Below are 25,717 nucleotides of genomic sequence, written 5' to 3'. Positions count from 1 at the left end.
GTCCCTGTCCCACCCAGAGGACATGGTTACTGTCCCTGTCCCACCCAGAGGACATGGTTACTGTCCCTGTCCCACCCAGAGGACATGGTTACTGTCCCTGTCCCACCCAGAGGACATGGTTACTGTCCCTGTCCCACCCAGAGGACATGGTTACTGTCCCTGTCCCACCCAGAGGACATGGTTACTGTCCCTGTCCCACCCAGAGGACATGGTTACTGTCCCTGTCCCACCCAGAGGACATGGTTACTGTCCCTGTCCCACCCAGAGGACATGGTTACTGTACCTGTCCCACCCTGCCTGGGTGTTTCATGGCTAAACCCCCACTGGACACTGCAGCTGCCACGTTCCCTTCTCTGTCCACTACGATCGCTCCCACCGTGTCCAGCAACCCTGATCCATTCTCCTAAAGGGAAAACAAGATCGGGCGACTCAGAAAACATTCATTCACACACCGACTCCAAGAGGAAAACAAGGCCCATTAAAAGGTGAATCTTAACTCCCACCAGAGGTCAACTTTTAACTTAGTCTCCCCATTGAAATCAAGGGCTAAGTTCAAAATCGAATCAAGCAGATGTTAGGATTCACCTTTAAAATGATCAGAATAACGATCAAATTAAATCAATATAATTGAGTAGACATAACGTACAGAGGTTCTATCCAACAGTAGGTCTCTTAAGCATGGTGGTGAATATACATACAGTGGCTGACAATATCCCTCTCTCCATAAAACATGAAGTGTGAACGCTATGGCCAAGGCAAACTCAATCGATCATGCTTAGCTCAAAGACTTCTAGACGTTCTAAAGATAGGAATGAGCATATTTTGCTCAGACATCTTTCCTCGACCACCAGACATGGGAATAGTCCATTGAAATGGACCCAGGTTCAACATTAACACGATCAGGAAATCATTTATCCTTCTCTCCTCTCAAATTTTTCAACTGTTCATTCTCTGTTGTTCTTCTGAACCGTTTGTTTTCCTTCACTGATTGGGGTTTTCTTTGGAAGGGGCTTGTTGGTGAATTGGAGCCGAGGGAAAGGCCGGTGGATGGCATGATGAATCGCTCTTCCACAGACTCTCTCTCTCCCCGTGTCTGTCTGTCTGTCTGTGTGTGAGAACCTGTGTTTAAAGATTCAGATACAAGCCTTTGCAAAACAAACCCTGTACAGAAACACATTGTATTAAACCAACAGTCTCCAGGGACTCCTCACTAACAGCCAGCAGTCTCCAGGGACTCCTCACTAACAGCCAGCAGTCTCCAGGGACTCCTCACTAACAGCCAGCAGTCTCCAGGGACTCCTCACTAACAGCCAGCAGTCTCCAGGGACTCCTCACTAACAGCCAGCAGTCTCCAGGGACTCCTCACTAACAGCCAGCAGTCTCCAGGGACTCCTCACTAACAGCCAGCAGTCTCCAGGGACTCCTCACTAACAGCCAACAGTCTCCAGGGACTCCTCACTAACAGCCAGCAGTCTCCAGGGACTCCTCACTAACAGCCAGCAGTCTCACATCAGACTGAACATGTATCAGGCAAAGACAGCTCCTTTTCATAAGATACATGGACATTATGCTGTAGATCTTAAGGATTTTAGTCAAACCTTTCTTGAACGTCAGACACACTATACATACTAAAGTATGCGGACTACCCTTCATATTAGTGGATTCTGCTATTTCAACCACGCCCGTTGCTGACAGGTGTATAACATCGAGCACACAAGGCCTCCCATGTGGCGCAGCGGTCTAAGGCTCTGCATCGCAGTGCTAGCTGTGCCACTAGCGATCCTGGTTTGAGTTCAGGCTCTGTCGCAGCCGTCCGTGACCGGAAGACCCATGGGGCGGCGCACAATTGGCCCAAGTGTTGTCTGGGTTAGGGGAGGGTTTGGCCAGAGTGTTGTCTGGGTTAGGGGAGGTTTTGGCCCGAGTGTTGTCTGGGTTAGGGGAGGGCCCAGCGTCGTCCGGGTTAGGGGAGGGGTTGGCCCAGCGTCGTCCGGGTTAGGGGAGGGTTTGGCCCAGCGTCGTCCGGGTTAGGGGAGGGTTTGGCCCAGCATCGTCCGGGTTAGGGGAGGGTTTGGCCGGCAGGGATGTTCTTGTCCCATCGCGCTCTAGCGACTCCTGCCACGGGCCAGGCGCAGTGCAAGCTGACACGGTTGCAAGGTGTACGGTGTTTTCTCCGGTGCGGCTGGCTTCCGGGTTAAGCAAGCATTGTGTCAAGAAGCAGTGCGGCTTGGCTGGGTTGTGTTTCGGAGGACTCACGTCTCCCGACCTTCGCCTCTCCCGAGTCCGCACAGGAGTTGCAGCGATAGGACAAGACTGTAACTACCAATTGGATACCACTAATTTGGGGAGAAAAAAGGGGTACAAATATCGAATTAAGTCCCCGCAGCAATATTCCAACATCTAGTGGAAAGCCTTCCCAGAACAGTGGAGGCTGTTATAACAGCAAAGGGTGGGACCAACTCCATTTTTAATGCCCATGATTTTGGAATGAGATGTTCGACGAGCAGGTGTCCACATCAGAGTATATGAACAGAGCAAGGAATGGAGCACAATTTGACTGGAGCGTGGTGCGACATTCCCAAAGGCTGAAGAGACGGCCTTCTCGCCCGCTCCAGTAGCGCTCACTTCACAGGCTCAGGGCGTGCCCGGCCCAGCATGCATTTGAATTCTACTTGTGTGCTGCTATAGCACAGATCCATGAGCAATGAGTGGGATCTGGTCCACATACACTACATGACCAAAAGTATGTCAAAATCTATTAAAGTAAGATATTATTAGTTATGTGCAATTCAATTTCTAAAAGTTCCACTCTTCTCTGTCCGTAATCCACATGGTTTTCACATGTGGAACAGGTGTTTGTGTCTCAGATTTTCTTTTCTTTATTTTAAATCAGTGAGAAATTAAAAAATGGGAACATTTTTATGGCTTGGCAAACACAGAGACATAATAACATTGCTGTATGAAAATCAGAACCAGACCAGCTGAAATCAAAAAAATTTTATGAAATCAACACGGTTCTCTGAGTACAAACTCTACGCACTCACTCTCTCTCTCTCTCTTAAAAACACATTCTGACACAGCTCATATTCACAGCACTAGATTCCTCAAATGGAAGCGGTTTTGAATTGGTGTGCTATAAAGTTCAAGTTCAATTTCTTTTTTTTAAAGGATATGATCGCAAAAATAACCTACAAAACATATTGTTAAGTAAAAACTCAAAACCGTAAAAATGGACTAAATTGACGTTGTTTTAATACTTCTACAACAACGACAGTCTGGTGCAGCCACCAACTGATTGTCATCATCTCATGATGGCTCAACTAGGCCTCAATCCTGCCATGGGAAAGCAGAGCACCACGACATATGAACTATCCAGTAGGTTTAGGCTACAACATTACGGAGGAGGAGCCAGGGGAGGAGCCTAGGAAAGCAAATCGAAAACCCTTTTCAAAACTAGTCCTCTATGACACCTCCACTAGCCAACTGACACCTCCACTAGCCAACTGACACCTCCACTAGCCAACAGACACCTCCACTAGCCAACAGACACCTCCACTAGCCAACAGACACCTCCACTAGCCAACAGACACCTCCACTAGCCAACAGACACCTCCACTAGCCAACAGACACCTCCACTAGCCAACAGACACCTCCACTAGCCAACAGACACCTCCACTAGCCAACTGACACTTCCACTAGCCAACAGACACCTCCACTAGCCAACAGACACCTCCACTAGCCAACAGACACCTCCACTAGCCAACAGACACCTCCACTAGCCAACAGACACCTCCACTAGCCAACAGACACCTCCACTAGCCAACAGACACCTCCACTAGCCAACTGACACCTCCACTAGCCAACTGACACCTCCACTAGCCAACTGACACCTCCACTAGCCAACTGACACCTCCACTAGCCAACAGACACCTCCACTAGCCAACAGACACCTCCACTAGCCAACAGACACCTCCACTAGCCAACAGACACCTCCACTAGCCAACTGACACCTCCACTAGCCAACTGACACTTCCACTAGCCAACTGACACCTCCACTAGCCAACAGACACCTCCACTAGCCAACTGACACCTCCACTAGCCAACAGACACCTCCACTAGCCAACAGACACCTCCACTAGCCAACTGACACCTCCACTAGCCAACTGACACCTCCACTAGCCAACTGACACCTCCACTAGCCAACAGACACCTCCACTAGCCAACAGACACCTCCACTAGCCAACAGACACCTCCACTAGCCAACAGACACCTCCACTAGCCAACTGACACCTCCACTAGCCAACAGACACCTCCACTAGCCAACTGACACCTCCACTAGCCAACTGACACCTCCACTAGCCAACTGACACCTCCACTAGCCAACTGACACCTCCACTAGCCAACTGACACCTCCACTAGCCAACTGACACCTCCACTAGCCAACAAACAACACACCTAATACAGTTCTCTCTGTTCAATGAATTCTCTCTTCTTGGAATAGTTCAGGATTAATCAAACTTAATTCTGATGAATCATAATGTTAACTTGGTAAACAACAACATAGACCTAGTATGTGGGGGAAAACTACAAGTGAACTGCCTCAATCGCCATGTCAGTTGTATAGGGAGTAGATTGCTAGCTACCATGTCAGTTGTATAGGGTGTAGATTGCTAGCTACCATGTCAGTTGTAAAGGGTGTAGATTGCTAGCTACCATGTCAGTTGTATAGGGTGTAGATTGCTAGCTACCATGTCAGTTGTATAGGGTGTAGATTGCTAGCTACCATGTCAGTTGTATAGGGTGTAGATTGCTAGCTACCATGTCAGTTGTATAGGGTGTAGATTACTAGCTACCATGTCAGTTGTATAGGGTGTAGATTGCTAGCTACCATGTCAGTTGTATAGGGTGTAGATTGCTAGCTACCATGTCAGTTGTATAGGGTGTAGATTGCTAGCTGCCATGTCAGTTGTATAGGGTGTAGATTGCTAGCTACCATGTCAGTTGTATAGGGTGTAGATTGCTAGCTGCCATGTCAGTTGTATAGGGTGTAGATTGCTAGCTACCATGTCAGTTGTATAGGGTGTAGATTGCTAGCTACCATGTCAGTTGTATAGGGTGTAGATTGCTAGCTACCATGTCAGTTGTATAGGGTGTAGATTGCTAGCTGCCATGTCAGTTGTATAGGGTGTAGATTGCTAGCTACCATGTCAGTTGTATAGGGTGTAGATTGCTAGCTACCATGTCAGTTGTATAGGGTGTAGATTGCTTGCTACCATGTCAGTTGTATAGGGTGTAGATTGCTAGCTACCATGGATGTGTCCAAAATGGAACAGAATGGAACGCAATTCCATTACAGTCAAAGGTTTGGACACACCTACTTCATTCTCATTCTCTCAACCAGCTTCACGAGGAATGCTTTTCCAACAGTCTTGAAGGAGTTCCCACATATGCTGAGCACTTCTTGGCTGCTTTTCCTTCACTCCGCGGTCCATCCCAAACCATCTCAATTGGGTTGAGGTCGGGTAATTGTAGAGGCCAGGTCATCTGATGCAGCACTCCATCACTCTCCTTCTTGGTCATATAGACCTTACACAGCCTGGAGGTGTTGGGTCATTGTCCTGTTGATAAACAAATGATAGTCCCACTAAGCTCAAACCAGATGGGATGGCGTATCACTGCAGAGTGCTGTGGAGGCCATGCTGGTTAAGTGTGCCTTGAATTCTAAATAAATCACTGACAGTGTCACCAGCCCCACACCATCACACCTCCTCCTCCATGCTTCACGGTGGGAACCACACATGCAGAGATCATCCGTTCACCTACTCTGCGTCTCACAAAGACACAGCGGTTGGAAACAAAAATCTAAAATTTAGACTCATCAGACCAAAATGACAGATTTCCACCGGTCTAATGTCCATTGCTTGTGTTTCTTGGCCCAAGCAAGTCTCTTCTTCTTATTGGTGTCCTTTAGTAGTGGTTTCTTTGCAGCAATTCAACCATGAAGGCCGGATTTACGCAGTCTCCTCTGAACAGTTGATATGTGTCTGTTACTTGAACTCTGAAGCATTTATTTGGGCTGCAATTTCTGAGGCTGGTAACTCTAATGAACTTATCCTCTGCAGCAGAGGTAACTCTGGATCTTCCTTTCCTGTGGTGGTCCTCATGAGAGCCAGTTTCATCCAAGCGCTTGAGGGTTTTGTGACTGCACTTGAAGAAACTTTCAAAGTTCTTGATATTTTCTGTATTGAATGACATTCATGTCTTAAAGTAATGATGGACTGTTGTTTCTCAATGCTTATTTGAGCTGTTCTTGCCATAATATGGACTTGGTCTTTTACCAAATAGGGCTATCTTCTGTATACCTCCCCTACATTGTCACAACACAACTGATTGGCTCAAACGCATTAAGAAAAGAAAGTCCACAAATTATCAAGGCACACCTGTTATTTGAAATGCATTCCAGGTGACTACCTCATGAAGCTGGTTGAGAGAATGCCCAGAAGTGTGCAAAGCTGTCATCATATATATATATATATATATAATTTATTATTCTGTGTGTGTAATTATATATATATATATATATATATATACATACACAGTGCCTTGCGAAAGTATTCGGCCCCCTTGAACTTTGCGACCTTTTGCCACATTTCAGGCTTCAAACATAAAGATATAAAACTGTATTTTTTTGTGAAGAATCAACAACAAGTGGGACACAATCATGAAGTGGAACGACATTTATTGGATATTTCAAACTTTTTTAACAAATCAAAAATCTGGCCTTTATGGAAGAGTGGCAAGAAGAAAGCCATTTCTTAAAGATATCCATAAAAAGTGTTGTTTAAAGTTTGCCACAAGCCACCTGGGAGACACACCAAACATGTGGGAGAAGGTGCTCTGGTCAGATGAAACCAAAATTGAACTTTTTGGCAACAATGCAAAACGTTATGTTTGGCGTAAAAGCAACACAGCTGAACACACCATCCCCACTGTCAAACATGGTGGTGGCAGCATCATGGTTTGGGCCTGCTTTTCTTCAGCAGGGACAGGGAAGATGGTTAAAATTGATGGGAAGATGGATGGAGCCAAATACAGGACCATTCTGGAAGAAAACCTGATGGAGTCTGCAAAAGACCTGAGACTGGGACGGAGATTTGTCTTCCAACAAGACAATGATCCAAAACATAAAGCAAAATCTACAATGGAATGGTTCAAAAATAAACATATCCAGGTGTTAGAATGGCTAAGTCAAAGTCAGGTGCACCTTCTGCTTGGGACAATAAAAGGCCACACAAAAATGTGCAGTTTTGTCACACAACACAATACCACAGATGTGTCAAGTTGAGGGAGCGTGCAATTGGCATGCTGACTGCAGAAATATCCACCAGAGCTGTTGCCAGAGAATTTAACGTTCAATTCTCTACCAATTTGGAAAACAGGCCAGCCCAGGACCTCCACATCTGGCTTCTTCACAAGCGGGATCTTCTGATGAGGGTTGGGGGGGGGGGGGGGGGGGGGGGGGGTGCTGAGAAGTATTTCTGTCTATAATAAAGCCCTTTGGCGGGTAAAAACTCATTCTGATTGGCTGGGCCTGGCCGGCTCCCAAGTGGGTGGGCCTATTCCCTCCCAGGCCCATGTGAAATCCATCAATTAGGGCCTAATTAAAGGGCCTTATTTAAATTGACGGATTTCCTTATATGAACTGTAACTTGGTAAAATATTTGAAATTGTTGCATGTTGCGTTTCTCTTTTTTGTTCAGTTTAGCAGGAAGTGTGTGTGTGCGCGCGTGTGTGTGTGTTTAGCAGTCTTATGGCTTGGGGGTAAAAGCTGTTCAGGGTCCTGTTGGTTCCAGACTTGGTGTATTGGTACCGCTTGCCGTGCGGTAGCAGAGAAAAGTCTTTGACCATTTCAGAAGCCACCTGGTGTTGCTGGAGTCTTTTTAGGGCCTTCCTCTGACACCGCCTGGTATAGAGGTCCTGGATGTCAAGAAGCTTGGCCCCAGTGATGTACTGGGCCGTACGTACTACCCTCTGTAGTGCCTTGCGGTCAGATGCCAAGCAGTTGCCATACCAGGCGGTGATACAGTCAGTCAAGATGCTCTCGATGGTGCAGCTGTAGAACTTTGAGGATCTGAGGCCCAAATCTTTTCAGCCTGCTGAGGGGGAAGAGGCGTTGTTGTGCCCTATTCACGTTGGTGTGCTTAATTCCTTAGTGATGTGGAAACCGAGGAACTTGAAGCTGTTCACCTGCTCCACTACAGCCCCATCGATGTGGATGGGGGCATGCCTAGCCCTCCTTTTCCTGTACTCCACGATCAACTCCTTCGTCTTGCTCACGTTGAGGGAGAGGTTGTTGTCCTGGCACCACAATGCCAGTCCTCTGACCTCCTCCCTGTCGTGTCATCAGCAAACTTAATGATGGTGTTGGAGTCGTGGGTGAACAAGGAGTACAGGAGGGGACTGAGCACGCACCCCTGGGGAGCTCCAGTGTTTAAGGTCAGTGTTGTGTTAGTGTTGCTATCTACCCTCACCACCTAGGGGCGGCCCGTCAAGAAGTCCAGGATCCAGTTGTAGAGGGAGGTGTTTAGTCCCAGGGTCCTTAGCTTATTGACGAGCTTGGCGGTTACTATGGTGTTGAACGCTGAGCTGTAGTCAATAAACAGCATTCTCACATATAGGTGTTCCTCTTGTCCAGATGGGAGAGGGAAGTGTGGAGTGCAATACAGATTGCATCATCATCTGTGGATCTGTGGGGGAGGTATGTGAATTGGAGTGGGTCCAGGGTTTCTGGGATAATGGTGTTGACGTGAGCCATGACCAGCCTTTTCAAATACATTTCATGGCTACAGATAGTCATGCTATAGTCATTTAGGCAGGTTATCCTTGGGAGCTCTTGAGCACGGGGACAGAGTGTCAGAGGAGCACAGAGACACAGTGGCACTATGAAGAGAGAAAGCTACTTCACCGTGTTTATGTAACGACAGCTACTACTGCCCATCTGCATGGCCTCTCCCTCGTTGTGTGTCTGAGAACGTGGCGGTCAACGAAAGGGACGGTCATTTTAAACACCTTCTACGTTTAGTTGTCTCATTGCAAGAATTCAGTGTGTGTGTGTGTGTGTGTGTGTCTGTGTGTGCCTGTGTAACTATGAGTGTGTGATGTCTTTGTGAGTAATTGAGGTCTCCACACCCTCATATCTCCAGGTCATCATTATACTGTGGGTTCCCTCCCATCGGCATCTGGCGGACTACAGATTACAGGACTGGGTGTGTGTGTGTGTGTGTGTGTGTGTGTGTATAGTTTCCTCAACATAGTCATCTGGCAGACATCAGATTACAGGACTGTATGTGTGTGTGTGTGTGGTTTCCTCAACATAGTCATCTGGCAGCACCTTGGATTACAGGAGGACATTGGATTTAGGACTGGATGTGTAGAGTGGAGGACATCACTGTGGGGGTAAATGTGTAGGGTGGAGGACATCACTGTGGGGGTAAATGTGTAGGGTGGAGGACATCACTGTGGGGGTAAATGTGTAGAGTGGAGTACATCACTGTGGGGTAAATGTGTAGAGTGGAGGACATCACTGTGGGGGTAAATGTGTAGAGTGGAGGACATCACTGTGGGGGTAAATGTGTAGAGTGGAGGACATCACTGTGGGGTAAATGTGTAGAGTGGAGGACATCACTGTGGGGGTAAATGTGTAGAGTGGAGGACAGCACTGTGGGGGTAAATGTGTAGAGTGGAGGACATCACTGTGGGGGTAAATGTGTAGAGTGGAGGACATCACTGTGGGGGTAAATGTGTAGAGGACATCACTGTGGGGGTAAATGTGTAGAGTGGAGGACATCACTGTGGGGGTAAATGTGTAGAGTGGAGGACATCACTGTGGGGGTAAATGTGTAGAGTGGAGGACATCACTGTGGGGGTAAATGTGTAGGGTGGAGGACATCACTGTGGGGGTAAATGTGTAGAGGACATCACTGTGGGGGTAAATGTATTAGAGTGGAGGACATCACTGTGGCAGTAAATGTGTAGAGTGGAGGAATTCACTGTGGGGGTAAATGTGTAGAGTGGAGGACATCACTGTGGGGGTAAATGTGTAGAGTGGAGGACATCACTGTGGGGGTAAATGTGTAGAGGACATCACTGTGGGGGTAAATGTGTAGAGTGGAGGACATCACTGTGGGGTAAATATGTAGGACATCACTGTGGGGTAAATGTGTAGAGTGGAGGACATCACTGTGGGGGTAAATGTGTAGATTGGAGGACATCACTGTGGGGTAAATGTGTAGATTGGAGGACATCACTGTGGGGTAAATGTGTAGAGTGGAGGACATCACTGTGGGGTAAATGTGTAGATTGGAGGACATCACTGTGGGGGTAAATGTGTAGAGTGGAGGACATCACTGTGGGGGTAAATGTGTAGAGTGGAGGACATCACTGTGGGGGTAAATGTGTAGAGTGGGGGTAAATGTGTAGATTGGAGGACATCACTGTGGGGGTAAATGTGTAGAGTGGAGGACATCACTGTGGGGGTAAATGTTTAGAGTGGAGGACATCACTGTGGGATAAATGTGGAGGACATCACTGTGGGGGTAAAGGTGTAGATTGGAGGACATCACTGTGGGGGTAAATGTGTAGAGTGGAGAACATCACTGTGGGGTAAATGTGTAGAGTGGAGGACATCACTGTGGGGTAAATGTGTAGAGTGGAGGACATCACTGTGGGGTAAATATGTAGGACATCACTGTGGGGTAAATGTGTAGAGTGGAGGACATCACTGTGGGGGTAAATGTGTAGAGTGGAGGACATCACTGCGGGGTAAATGTGTAGAGTGGAGGACATCACTGTGGGGGTAAATGTGTACAGTGGAGGACATCACTGTGGGGGTAAATGTGTAGAGTGGAGGACATCACTGTGGGGGTAAATGTGTAGGGTGGAGGACATCACTGTGGGGGTAAATGTGTAGGGTGGAGGACATCACTGTGGGGGTAATTGTGTAGAGTGGAGGACAGCACTGTGGGGGTAAATGTGTAGAGTGGAGGACATCACTGTGGGGGTAAATGTGTAGGGTGGAGGACATCACTGTGGGGGTAAATGTGTAGAGTGGAGGACATCACTGTGGGGGTAAATGTGTAGAGTGGAGGACATCACTGTGGGGGTAAATGTGTAGAGTGGAGGACATCACTGTGGGGGTAAATGTGTAGATTGGAGGACATCACTGTGGGGGTAAATGTGTAGGGTGGAGGACATCACTGTGGGGGTAAATGTGTAGAGGACATCACTGTGGGGGTAAATGTGTAGAGTGGAGGACATCACTGTGGCGGTAAATGTGTAGAGTGGAGGAATTCACTGTGGGGGTAAATGTGTAGAGTGGAGGACATCACTGTGGGGGTAAATGTGTAGAGTGGAGGACATCACTGTGGGGGTAAATGTGTAGAGGACATCACTGTGGAGGTAAATGTGTAGAGTGGAGGACATCACTGTGGGGTAAATATGTAGGACATCACTGTGGGGTAAATGTGTAGAGTGGAGGACATCACTGTGGGGTAAATGTGTAGATTGGAGGACATCAGTGTGGGGGTAAATGTGTAGAGTGGAGGACATCACTGTGGGGGTAAATGTTTAGAGTGGAGGACATCACTGTGGGGTAAATGTGGAGGACATCACTGTGGGGGTAAAGGTGTAGATTGGAGGACATCACTGTGGGGGTAAATGTGTAGAGTGGAGGACATCACTGTGGGGTAAATGTGTAGAGTGGAGGACATCACTGTGGGGTAAATGTGTAGGACATCACTGTGGGGTAAATGTGTAGAGTGGAGGACATCACTGTGGGGTAAATGTGTAGAGTGGAGGACATCACTGTGGGGTAAATGTGTAGAGTGGAGGACATCACTGTGGGGATAAATGTGTAGAGTGGAGGACATCACTGTGGGGGTAAATGTGTAGGGTGGAGGACATCACTGTGGGGGTAAATGTGTAGGGTGGAGGACATCACTGTGGGGGTAAATGTGTAGAGTGGAGGACAGCACTGTGGGGGTAAATGTGTAGAGTGGAGGACATCACTGTGGGGGTAAATGTGTAGAGTGGAGGACATCACTGTGGCGGTAAATGTGTAGAGTGGAGGAATTCACTGTGGGGGTAAATGTGTAGAGTGGAGGACATCACTGTGGGGGTAAATGTGTAGAGTGGAGGACATCACTGTGGGGGTAAATGTGTAGAGGACATCACTGTGGGGGTAAATGTGTAGAGTGGAGGACATCACTGTGGGGTAAATATGTAGGACATCACTGTGGGGTAAATGTGTAGAATGTAGGACATCACTGTGGGGTAAATGTGTAGAGTGGAGGACATCACTGTGGGGTAAATGTGTAGATTGGAGGACATCACTGTGGGGGTAAATGTGTAGGGTGGAGGACATCACTGTGGGGGTAAATGTTTAGAGTGGAGGACATCACTGTGGGGTAAATGTGGAGGACATCACTGTGGGGGTAAAGGTGTAGATTGGAGGACATCACTGTGGGGGTAAATGTGTAGAGTGGAGGACATCACTGTGGGGTAAATGTGTAGAGTGGAGGACATCACTGTGGGGTAAATATGTAGGACATCACTGTGGGGTAAATGTGTAGAGTGGAGGACATCACTGTGGGGGTAAATGTGTAGAGTGGAGGACATCACTGTGGGGGTAAATGTGTAGAGTGGAGGACATCACTGTGGGGTAAATATGTAGAGTGGAGGACATCACTGTGGGGTAAATGTGTAGAGTGGAGGACATCACTGTGGGGTAAATGTGTAGAGTGGAGGACATCACTGTGGGGTAAATGTGTAGAGTGGAGGACATCACTGTGGGGTAAATGTGTAGAGTGGAGGACATCACTGTGGGGATAAATATGTAGAGTGGAGGACATCACTGTGGGGGTAAATGTGTAGGGTGGAGGACATCACTGTGGGGGTAAATGTGTAGAGTGGAGGACATCACTGTGGGGGTAAATGTGTAGAGTGGAGGACATCACTGTGGGGGTAAATGTGTAGGGTGGAGGACATCACTGTGGGGGTAAATGTGTAGAGTGGAGGACATCACTGTGGGGGTAAATGTGTAGAGTGGAGGACATCACTGTGGGGGTAAATGTGTAGAGTGGAGGACATCACTGTGGGGGTAAATGTGTAGAGTGGAGGACATCACTGTGGGGTAAATGTGTAGAGTGGAGGACATCACTGTGGGGGTAAATGTGTAGGGTGGAGGACATCACTGTGGGGGTAAATGTGTAGGGTGGAGGACATCACTGTGGGGTAAATGTGTAGAGTGGAGGACATCACTGTGGGGGTAAATGTGTAGAGTGGAGGACATCACTGTGGGGGTAAATGTGTAGAGTGGAAGACATCACTGTGGGGTAAATGTGTAGAGTGGAGGACATCACTGTGGGGTAAATGTGTAGAGTGGAGGACATCACTGTGGGGGTAAATGTGTAGAGTGGAGGACATCACTGTGGGGGTAAATGTGTAGAGTGGAGGACATCACTGTGGGGTAAATGTGTAGAGTGGAGGACATCACTGTGGGGGTAAATGTGTAGAGTGGAGGACATCACTGTGGGGGTAAATGTGTAGAGTGGAGGACATCACTGTGGGGGTAAATGTGTAGAGTGGAGGACATCACTGTGGGGGTAAATGTGTAGAGTGGAGGACATCACTGTGGGGGTAAATGTGTAGAGTGGAGGACATCACTGTGGGGGTAAATGTGTAGAGTGGAGGACATCACTGTGGGGTAAATGTGGAGGACATCACTGTGGGGGTAAAGGTGTAGATTGGAGGACATCACTGTGGGGGTAAATGTGTAGAGTGGAGGACATCACTGTGGGGTAAATGTGTAGAGTGGAGGACATCACTGTGGGGGTAAATGTGTAGAGTGGAGGACATCACTGTGGGGGTAAATGTGTAGAGTGGAGGACATCACTGTGGGGTAAATGTGTAGAGTGGAGGACATCCCTGTGGGGGTAAATGTGTAGAGTGGAGGACATCACTGTGGGGGTAAATGTGTAGAGTGGAGGACATCACTGTGGGGGTAAATGTGTAGATTGGAGGACATCACTGTGGGGGTAAATGTGTAGAGTGGAGGACATCACTGTGGGGGTAAATGTGTAGAGTGGAGGACATCACTGTGGGGGTAAATGTGTAGAGTGGAGGACATCACTGTGGGGGTAAATGTTTATTTAATCAAACAGTCAGCATCTCTCTGACCACACCTCACTAATTACTTACTGCATTTAAAAATATATATTTTTAGTCAGTTGACAGTAATATTATGGCACAAGTGAAACACTAAAGGACTGGTTTCCTGGACACAGATTAAGACTGGACTAAAATAACTCTAAATGATCCATTGAAAGTGCTCGTGACTGTATCTGTGTCCGGGGAAATCCGACCCGAGATGCTCCCCACGTCATCTTGTCTTGAGACAGGTGACATGGTTGATGACTCTGACCAGGTGCTGAAGTGGGGTGTAGGAAGGGAGCTACTCACGGTTTCACTTGCTTGTCGTCTCTTCTTACTGTGATGATTAAACCCCGTATCCACCTTCTCTGCCAGCTCCATCTTGTGCTTGTTCCTCTTGTAGGCCGATAGACTGAACTCTAGACAACACAGAACACATAGCTCATATACTGTAGAGGGAAGGTAACACAGAACAACTCATACTGTAGAGGGAAGGTAACAGAACACATAGCTCATTTACTGTAGAGGGACGTTAACAGAACACATAGCTCATATACTGTAGAGGGACGGCAACACAGAACACATAGCTCATATACTGTAGAGGGAAGGTAACAGAACACATAGCTCATATACTGTAGAGGGAAGGCAACACAGAACACATAGCTCATATACTGTAGAGGGACGGCAACACAGAACAACTCATACTGTAGAGGGACGGTAACAGAGCACATAGCTCATATACTGTAGAGGGAAGGTAACACAGAACACATAGCTCATATACTGTACAGGGAAGGCAACACAGAACAACTCATATACTGTAGAGGGAAGGTAACAGAGCACATAGCTCATATACTGTACAGGGAAGGCAACACAGAACAACTCATATACTGTAGAGGGAAGGTAACAGAGCACATAGCTCATATACTGTACAGGGAAGGCAACACAGAACAACTCATATACTGTAGAGGGAAGGTAACAGAGCACATAGCTCATATACTGTAGAGGGAAGGTAACACAGAACACATAGCTCATATACTGTACAGGGAAGGCAACACAGAACAACTCATATACTGTAGAGGGAAGGTAACAGAGCACATAGCTCATATACTGTACAGGGAAGGCAACACAGAACAACTCATATACTGTAGAGGGAAGGTAACAGAGCACATAGCTCATATACTGTACAGGGAAGGCAACACAGAACAACTCATATACTGTAGAGGGAAGGTAACAGAACACATAGCTCATATACTGTAGAGGGAAGGTAACAGAACACATAGCTCATATACTGTAGAGGGAAGGTAACAGAACACATAGCTCATATACTGTAGAGGGAAGGTAACAGAGCACATAGCTCATATACTGTAGAGGGAAGGTAACAGAGCACATAGCTCATATACTGTAGAGGGACGGCAACACAGAACACATAGCTCATATACTGTAGAGGGAAGGTAACAGAGCACATAGCTCATATACTGTAGAGGGAAGGCAAGATGAGATAGACACACAAAAAGTGAAAGCAGATTTCCTCTATGAGTTATTTTATGTGCCAGGTGATTAGTTGAAGGTGGTCTTGTCTGGGTCTGATGATGGTGGTAGGTCAGACAACAGACTACATACGCCCCCTGGTGGCAAGGGTTATAATTCCTAATCTAAACTACTCAAACAAAAAATTTACCCAACATGCAACAATTCCAAAGATTTTTCTGAGTTACAGAACATTTCAGGAAAATCGGTCCAATTAAATAAATTAATTAGGCCCTAATCTATGGATTTCCCATGACTGGGCAGGTGAACAGCCTTGGAGGACAGGTGTACAGCCTTGGAGGACAGGTGTACAGCCTTGGAGGACAGGTGAACAGCCATGGAGGACAGGTGAACAGCCTTGGAGGACAGGTGTACAGCCTTGGAGGACAGGTGTACAGCCTTGGAGGACAGGTGAACAGCCTTGGAGGACAGGTGAACAGCCATGGAGGACAGGTGAACAGCCTTGGAGGACAGGTGTACAGCCTTGGAGGACAGGTGACCAGCCTTGGAGGACAGGTGACCAGCCTTGGAGGACAGGTGAACAGCCTTGTAGGACAGGTAAACAGCCTTGGAGGACAGGTGACCAGCCATGGAGGACAGGTAAACAGCCTTGGAGGACAGGTGTACAGCCTTGGAGGACAGGTGAACAGCCATGGAGGACAGGTGACCAGCCTTGGAGGACAGGTGTACAGCCTTGGAGGACAGGTGTACAGCCTTGGAGGACAGGTGTACAGCCTTGGAGGACAGGTGTACAGCCTTGGAGGACAGGTGTACAGCCTTGGAGGACAGGTGACCAGCCTTGGAGGACAGGTGACCAGCCTTGGAGGACAGGTGAACAGCCATGGAGGACAGGTGAACAGCCATGGAGGACAGGTGGCTAGCCATGGAGGACAGGTGGACAGCCATGGAGGACAGGTGACCAGCCATGGAGGACAGGTGAACAGCCATGGAGGACAGGTGAACAGCCATGTGGAGGACAGGTTAACAGCCATGTGGAGGACAGGTGACCAGCCATGTGGAGGACAGCTGACCAGCCATGTGGAGGACAGGTGACCAGCCATGTGGAGGACAGGTAAACAGCCATGTGGAGGACAGGTAAACAGCCATGTGGAGGACAGGTAAACAGCCATGGGTGGACAGGTAAACAGCCATGTGGAGGACAGGTAAACAGCCATGTGGAGGACAGGTAAACAGCCATGTGGAGGACAGGTAAACAGCCATGGGTGGACAGGTAAACAGCCATGTGGAGGACAGGTAAACAGCCATGTGGAGGACAGGTAAACAGCCATTTGGAGGACAGGTGACCAGCCATGTGGAGGACAGGTGACCAGCCTTGGAGGACAGGTGAACAGCCATGGAGGACAGGGAAACAGCCATGGAGGACAGGTGAACACCCATGGAGGACAGGTGCACAGCCATGTGGAGGACAGGTGCACAGCCATGTGGAGGACAGGTGAACAGCCATGTGGAGGACAGGTGAACAGCCATGGAGGACAGGTGAACAGCCATGGAGGACAGGTGAACAGCCATGGAGGACAGGTGAACAGCCATGGAGGACAGGTGACCAGCCTTGGAGGACAGGTGACCAGCCTTGGAGGACAGGTGACCAGCCTTGGAGGACAGGTGACCAGCCTTGGAGGACAGGTGACCAGCCATGGAGGACAGGTGACCAGCCTTGGAGGACAGGTGACCAGCCATGGAGGACAGGTGAACAGCCATGGAGGACAGGTGGCCAGCCATGGAGGACAGGTGGACAGCCATGGAGGACAGGTGACCAGCCATGGAGGACAGGTGAACAGCCATGGAGGACAGGTGAACAGCCATGTGGAGGACAGGTTAACAGCCATGTGGAGGACAGGTGACCAGCCATGTGGAGGACAGCTGACCAGCCATGTGGAGGACAGGTGACCAGCCATGTGGAGGACAGGTAAACAGCCATGTGGAGGACAGGTAAACAGCCATGTGGAGGACAGGTAAACAGCCATGTGGAGGACAGGTAAACAGCCATGTGGAGGACAGGTAAACAGCCATGTGGAGGACAGGTAAACAGCCATGTGGAGGACAGGTAAACAGCCATGTGGAGGACAGGTAAACAGCCATTTGGAGGACAGGTGACCAGCCATGTGGAGGACAGGTGACCAGCCTTGGAGGACAGGTGAACAGCCATGGAGGACAGGGAAACAGCCATGGAGGACAGGTGAACACCCATGGAGGACAGGTGCACAGCCATGTGGAGGACAGGTGCACAGCCATGTGGAGGACAGGTGAACAGCCATGGAGGACAGGTGAACAGCCATGGAGGACAGGTGAACAGCCATGGAGGACAGGTGAACAGCCATGGAGGACAGGTGAACAGCCTTGGAGGACAGGTGAACAGCCATGGAGGACAGGTGAACAGCCATGGAGGACAGGTGAACAGCCATGGGTGGGGTGGGGCCTTGGAGGACAGGTGCACAAGATGGATGTGGAGGTCCTGGGCTGGCATTACACACGGTCTGTGGTTATGAGGCCAGTTGGACGAGCTGCCAAATTCTGTAAAACGACGTTGAATGCAGCTTACGGTAGAGAAATCCACATTAAATTCTCTGACAACAGCTGTGGTGGACATTCCTGCCGTCAACATGCCAATTGCACGCTCCCTCAAAACTTGAGACATCTGTGGCATTGTGTTGCGTGACAAAACTTCACATTTTAGAGAGTGGCCTTCTATTGATCCCCAGCACAAGGTCCACCTGTGTAATGATCGTGCTGTTTAATCAGCTTCTTGAAATGCCACACCTGTCAGGTGGATGGATGATTTTGGAATGAGATGTTGGATGAGCAGGTGTCCACATTGTTTTGGTCATGTAGTGGAGTTTGGAAAAAAAAAGAGTCTTCAACTTGATCCTGTTTTTCTGAAGAACTCTTTACCCTTCTCTACTGTATTTGTATAGGTTGTTAGTTTTACCTCCCAGTCTGCTATAACAGAACAACCCTTTACCTCCCAGTCTGCTATAACAGAACGACCCGTTACCTCCCAGTCTGCTGTAACAGAACGACCCTTTACCTCCCAACAGAACAACCCTTTACCTCCCAGTCTGCTATAACAGAACGACCCGTTACCTCCCAGTCTGCTATAACAGAACGACCCGTTACCTCCCAGTCTGCTATAACAGAACAACCCTTTACCTCCCAGTCTGCTATAACAGAACGACCCGTTACCTCCCAGTCTGCTATAAGAGAACGACCCGTTACCTCCCAGTCTGCTATAAGAGAACGACCCTTTACCTCCCAACAGAACAACCCTTTACCTCCCAGTCTGCTATAACAGAACGACCCTTTACCTCCCAACAGAACGACCCTTTACCTCCCAACAGAATGACCCTTTACCTCCCAGTCTGCTGTAACAGAACAACCCTTTACCTCCCAACAGAACAACCCTTTACCTCCCAACAGAACGACCCTTTACCTCCCAACAGAATGACCCTTTACCTCCCAGTCTGCTATAACAGAACGACCCGTTACCTCCCAGTCTGCTATAACAGAACGACCCGTTACCTCCCAGTCTGCTGTAACAGAACGACCCTTTACCTCCCAACAGAACAACCCTTTACCTCCCAGTCTGCTATAACAGAACGACCCGTTACCTCCCAGTCTGCTATAACAGAACGACCCGTTACCTCCCAGTCTGCTATAACAGAACGACCCTTTACCTCCCAGTCTGCTATAACAGAACGACCCGTTACCTCCCAGTCTGCTATAAGAGAACGACCCGTTACCTCCCAGTCTGCTATAAGAGAACGACCCTTTACCTCCCAACAGAACAACCCTTTACCTCCCAGTCTGCTATAACAGAACGACCCTTTACCTCCCAACAGAACGACCCTTTACCTCCCAACAGAATGACCCTTTACCTCCCAGTCTGCTGTAACAGAACAACCCTTTACCTCCCAACAGAACAACCCTTTACCTCCCAGTCTGCTATAACAGAACGACCCTTTACCTCCCAACAGAACGACCCTTTACCCCCCAGTCTGCTGTAACAGAACGACCCTTTACCTCCCAACAGAACGACCCTTTACCTCCCAAAAGAACGACCCTTTACCTCCCAGTCTGTTATAACAGAACGACCCTTTACCCTCCAGTCTGCTATAACAGAACGACCCTTTACCTCCCAGTCTGCTATAACAGAACGACCCTTTACCTCCCAACAGAACGACCCTTTACCTCCCAACAGAACGACCCTTTACCTCCCAGTCTGCTATAACAGAACGACCCTTTACCTCCCAGTCTGCTATAACAGAACGACCCGTTACCTCCCAACAGAACGACCCGTTACCTCCCAGTCTGCTATAACAGAACGACCCTTTACCTACCGACAGAACGACCCGTTACCTCCCAGTCTGCTGTAACAGAACGACCCTTTACCTCCCAACAGAACGACCCTTAACCTCCCAACAGAACGACCCGTTACCTCCCAACAGAACGACCCGTTACCTCCCAACAGAACGACCCGTTACCTCCCAACAGAACGACCCGTTACCTCCCAACAGAACGACCCGTTACCTCCCAGTCTGCTATAACAGAACGACCCGTTACCTCCCAGTCTGCTATAACAGAACGACCCGTTACCTCCCAGTCTGCTGTAACAGAACGACCCTTAACCTCCCAGTCTGCTATAACAGAACGACCCTTAACCTCCCAGTCTGCTATAACAGAACGACCCGTTACCTCCCAGTCTGCTATAACAGAACGACCCTTAACCTCCCAGTCTGCTATAACAGAACGACCCTTAACCTCCCAGTCTGCTATAACAGAACGACCCGTTACCTCCCAGTCTGCAGTAACAGAACGACCCGTTACCTCCCAGTCTGCTGTAACAGAACGACCCGTTACCTCCCAGTCTGCTATAACAGAACGACTCGTTACCTCCCAGTCTGCTATAACAGAACGACTCGTTACCTCCCAGTCTGCTATAACAGAACGACCCATAACCTCCCAGTCTGCTATAACAGAACGACCCGTTACCTCCCAGTCTGCTGTAACAGAACGACCCGTTACCTCCCAGTCTGCTATAACAGAACGACTCGTTACCTCCCAGTCTGCTATAACAGAACGACCCTTTACCTCCCAGTCTGCTATAACAGAACGACCCTTTTACCCCCCAGTCTGCTATAACAGAACGACCTTTGAGACAATAAAATATAATTCTGGTTCTAATCTAGACTGTGTGAGGCAGGGAGAGACCATAAACAGTCAACTCAGTATCCAGACTACCAATGATGTATGTTACTAAATCCTTATTAAGGTTTAATGACTTCCAGAAAACAAACCAAATCTAAATTGAGGCCACCTATCAAATAAGTTTATAAAAACAATTGAATCAAAGAGTAGCTAGGAAATCAAATCTGGGCAATTAAGTCATTTAGACAATTAAATGGAATGCAATCAGGCTTAGTAAAAATAACATAGAGCCAATGGCAACCAGAGGGAGGGAGAGGGGGGGAGAGAGGGAGAGAAAGAGGGGGGGGTGAGGGAGAGGAAGGGAGAGAAAGAGGGGGGAGAGAGGGAGAGAAAGGGGGGGGAGAGGGAGAGGAAGGGAGAGAAAGAGGGGGGAAGAGGGGAGAGAGAGACGCAGAGAGAGAGAGAGAGAGACACACAGAGAGAGAGACACAGAGAGAGAGAGAGAGAGAGAGAGAGAGACACAGAGAGAGAGAGAGAGAGAGAGAGAGACACAGAGAGAGAGAGACAGAGAGAGACACAGAGAGAGAGACACAGAGAGAGAGACACAGAGAGAGAGACACAGAGAGAGAGAGACAGAGAGAGAGAGACAGAGAGAGAGAGACACAGAGAAAGAGAGAGAGACACACAGAGAGAGAGAGAGAGAGAGAGAGAGAGAGAGAGAGAGAGAGACACAGAGAGACACAGAGAGACACAGAGAGAGAGAGAGACACACAGAGAGAGAGTGGAGCGAGGAGAGCGAGCGAGGGAGTACCACTACCAGATGTGTAAACTCATTATATCCTCTGAATTATTCACCAATGGAGTAAAAGAGAATGGCTTGAAATGACCAGACATCAAGGCTGTCACAAACAGCACCCTATTCCCTACGTAGTGAACTGCTTTTGACCAGGGCAACAAGAGTATACTCTGGCAAGAGCCCTTACGAAAACACAGTCAGATAAAAATATAAGCTCTTTCTAAACTGTTCTCTTTCAAACAATGCAATACGGGTGTATTATTGGGTGAGACCATGCCAATCAGCATCTAGTCTATTGTCCAAAAGTTCAAGAGGCGTGCGTGTGTGTGTGTGTGTGTGTGTTCTCCAGTACAGTAAATACATTGATCTCAACTGTGGAACTAAGGATTGGCCTGTTAATGTTGACAACACATCACTCTGACATGCATCAGAGCTTTCGCGTGCAAACACCCTAAAACTACAAATAACATGGAGGCACGCTTCAAACACCCTAAAACTACAAATAACATGGAGGCACGCTTCAAACACCCTAAAACTACAAATAACATGGAGGCACGCTTCAAACACCCTAAAACTACAAATAACATGGAGGCACGCTTCAAACACCCTAAAACTACAAATAACATGGAGGCACGCTTCAAACACCCTAAAACTACAAATAACATGGAGGCACGCTTCAAACACCCTAAAACTACAACTAACATGGAGGCACACTTCAAACACCCTAAAACTACAAATAACATGGAGGCACGCTTCAAACACCCTAAAACTACAAATAACATGGAGGCACGCTTCAAACACCCTAAAACTACAAATAACATGGAGGCACGCTTCAAACACCCTAAAACTACAAATAACATGGAGGCACGCTTCAAACACCCTAAAACTACAACTAACATGGAGGCACACTTCAAACACCCTAAAACTACAACTAACATGGAGGCACGCTTCAAACACCCTAAAACTACAAATAACATGGAGGCACGCTTCAAACACCCTAAAACTACAAATAACAATGGAGGCACGCTTCAAACACCCTAAAACTACAACTAACATGGAGGCACGCTTCAAACACCCTAAAACTACAACTAACATGGAGGCACGCTTCAAACACCCTAAAACTACAACTAACATGGAGGCACGCTTCAAACACCCTAAAACTACAACTAACATGGAGGCACGCTTCAAACACCCTAAAACTACAACTAACATGGAGGCACGCTTCAAACACCCTAAAACTACAACTAACATGGAGGCACGCTTCAAACCGGCTGGTCACTACCACACGGTCAGGCTGGTCACTACCACACGGTCAGGCTGGTCACTACCACACAGTCAGGCTGGTCACTACCACGTGGTCAGGCTGGTCACTACCACGTGGTCAGGCTGGTCACTACCACGTGGTCAGGCTGGTCACTACCACGTGGTCAGGCTGGTCACTACCACGTGGTCAGGCTGGTCACTACCACGCGGTCAGGCTGGTCACTACCACACGGTCAGGCTGGTCATTACCACACGGTCAGGCTGGTCACTACCACACGGCCAGGCTGGTCACTACCACACGGCCAGGCTGGTCACTACCACACGGCCAGGCTGGTCACTACCACACGGCCAGGCTGGTCACTACCACACGGTCAGGCTGGTCACTACCACACGGTCAGGCTGGTCACTACCACGTGGTCAGGCTGGTCACTACCACGTGGTCAGGCTGGTCACTACCACGCGGTCAGGCTGGTCACTACCACGCAGTCAGGTTCACTCAAAAGGTTAGGAAAACAATGTTGATTTACTCTCATTTACATGGTCACTCACACGTCAGGATTTGGACCGCCCCCCCCCCCCCCCCTCCCAGCTAGAAAACATGATTGACTGATTGACAGATACTCACTGGTAGCCATCTTCTCTGAGGGACAAGGAGGTATCCCATGGTTCACAGCCCAGTCATGTGCTCCTCGACCCACTAGAAAGCTTAAGAGATAAAAAAAAAAGGACAATAAGTGATACTTTCAGTGGAGGAAATCCATCGCAGAGATCACAGAGATTAAATCACACCTCTAGCTCTTGGCCCCGGTTGGATTATATGTTCTCTCAGTCATTTCAGATATCCTTTTCACCATTAATTCCCTTGCGAGTTAGTAGAGTGTTACTGCTGTGCCAGTGATCGTTACAGAAATAGATAAGAGCCTCCTGGGTTACATTGAGCTCCACAAAGTAAATCTGTGAAAGGTAAGACAAAATACTGGACAAAAGTGTTTTTTTTTAAATAATTTTTTAAAAGAGATGTTTACCAGGGGGGTATTCGTCCGGCTGACAGCTTTCCTTTCTGGGCTTCACTCAGTAACCTGTTGGCCACCAGCACTGGGTTGTTTATACCTGCACAGGAAACAGAAAGGTTGTGAATCAAGGGGTTTTACATAGGTCCCTGTCTCCATGGTACATATAGATCCACCAGGCCATGTTCTGTGGTTAGGACGGCGTAAACACACGTTCACTCGGCTGTTCTTATGTAATAAACCAAGAAATCAGCAGGTAGTCGTTCACGCGGCAGGAAGCCTAGTGGTTAGAGCGTTGGGCCAAGTAACCGAAAGGTTGCTAGATCGAACTGACAAGGTGAAAATCTGTCGTTCTGTCCCTAAAACAAGGCAGTTAACCCACTGTTCCCAGGCCGTCATTGTAAATAAGAATGTGTTCTTAACTGACTTGCCTAGATAAATAAAGGTTAAATTAAAAAAACATTTTAAAAAAATGCTTGAAGGGAGAACCCAGCACCGCAGCTAATGATGAGATGGATTAGTCCATTAGACCAGTGTTTATTAATCCTGGTTCTGGTGAACCCAAAGGCCGTCCACATTTTGGTCCACGTACGAGACCTCCCCAGACATATGAACGTGTCATAAATCATGGCAAAATGCTTAGCATTGTAGGAAATTAGCTTTAAAACAGTAACATTTTCTCTCCACCCCATGGCAAAATGCTTAGCATTGTAGGAAATTAGCTTTAAAACAGTAACATTTTCCCTCCACCCCATGGCAAAATGCTTAGCATTGTAGGAAATTAGCTTTAAAACAGTAACATTTTCTCTCCACCCCATGGCAAAATGCTTAGCATTGTAGGAAATTAGCTTTAAAACAGTAACATTTTCTCCACCCCATGGCAAAATGCTTAGCATTGTAGGAAATTAGCTTTAAAACAGTAACATTTTCTCTCCACCCCATGGCAAAATGCTTAGCATTGTAGGAAATTAGCTTTAAAACAGTAACATTTTCCCTCCACCCCATGGCAAAATGCTTAGCATTGTAGGAAATTAGCTTTAAAACAGTAACATTTTCTCCACCCCATGGCAAAATGCTTAGCATTGTAGGAAATTAGCTTTAAAACAGTAACATTTTCTCTCCACCCCATGGCAAAATGCTTAGCATTGTAGGAAATTAGCTTTAAAACAGTAACATTTTCTCTCCACCCCATGGCAAAATGCTTAGCATTGTAGGAAATTAGCTTTAAAACAGTAACATTTTCCCTCCACCCCATGGCAAAATGCTTAGCATTGTAGGAAATTAGCTTTAAAACAGTAACATTTTCTCTCCACCCCATGGCAAAATGCTTAGCATTGTAGGAAATTAGCTTTAAAACAGTAACATTTTCTCCACCCCATGGCAAAATGCTTAGCATTGTAGGAAATTAGCTTTAAAACAGTAACATTTTCTCTCCACCCCATGGCAAAATGCTTAGCATTGTAGGAAATTAGCTTTAAAACAGTAACATTCTCTCTCCACCCCATGGCAAAATGCTTAGCATTGTAGGAAATTCGCTTTAAAACAGTAACATTTTCTCCACCCCATGGCAAAATGCTTAGAATTGTAGGAAATTAGCTTTAAAACAGTAACATTTTCTCTCCACCCCATGGCAAAATGCTTAGCATTGTAGGAAATTAGCTTTAAAACAGTAACATTTTCTCTCCACCCCATGGCAAAATGCTTAGCATTGTAGGAAATTAGCTTTAAAACAGTAACATTTTCCCTCCACCCC

The 25,717-nt window shown here is 47.7% G+C and overlaps 1 protein-coding gene across 4 annotated transcripts in view; it reads right to left on the bottom strand.

Moving 5' to 3' along the window:
- Positions 1-25,717, bottom strand: part of tasp1 (taspase, threonine aspartase, 1) — a 115,695-nt gene that overhangs the window by 77,632 nt on the left and 12,346 nt on the right. For all 4 annotated transcript variants that reach the window (XM_090201766.1, XM_090201767.1, XM_090201769.1 and 1 more), the window contains exons 6-9: positions 23,980-24,064; positions 23,580-23,659; positions 14,515-14,624; positions 284-403 (exon numbers count right to left, since the gene is read on the bottom strand). In XM_090201766.1, the coding sequence (XP_090057892.1) occupies positions 284-403; positions 14,515-14,624; positions 23,580-23,659; positions 23,980-24,064 (395 nt within the window). The remainder of the gene's footprint in view (positions 1-283; positions 404-14,514; positions 14,625-23,579; positions 23,660-23,979; positions 24,065-25,717) is intronic.

This window comes from Oncorhynchus mykiss, chromosome 16 (assembly GCF_057628025.1).
Source record: "Oncorhynchus mykiss isolate SJ-2025 chromosome 16, ASM5762802v1, whole genome shotgun sequence".
NCBI lineage: Eukaryota > Metazoa > Chordata > Actinopteri > Salmoniformes > Salmonidae > Oncorhynchus > Oncorhynchus mykiss.
This window is presented reverse-complemented; position numbering and strand designations above follow the sequence as displayed.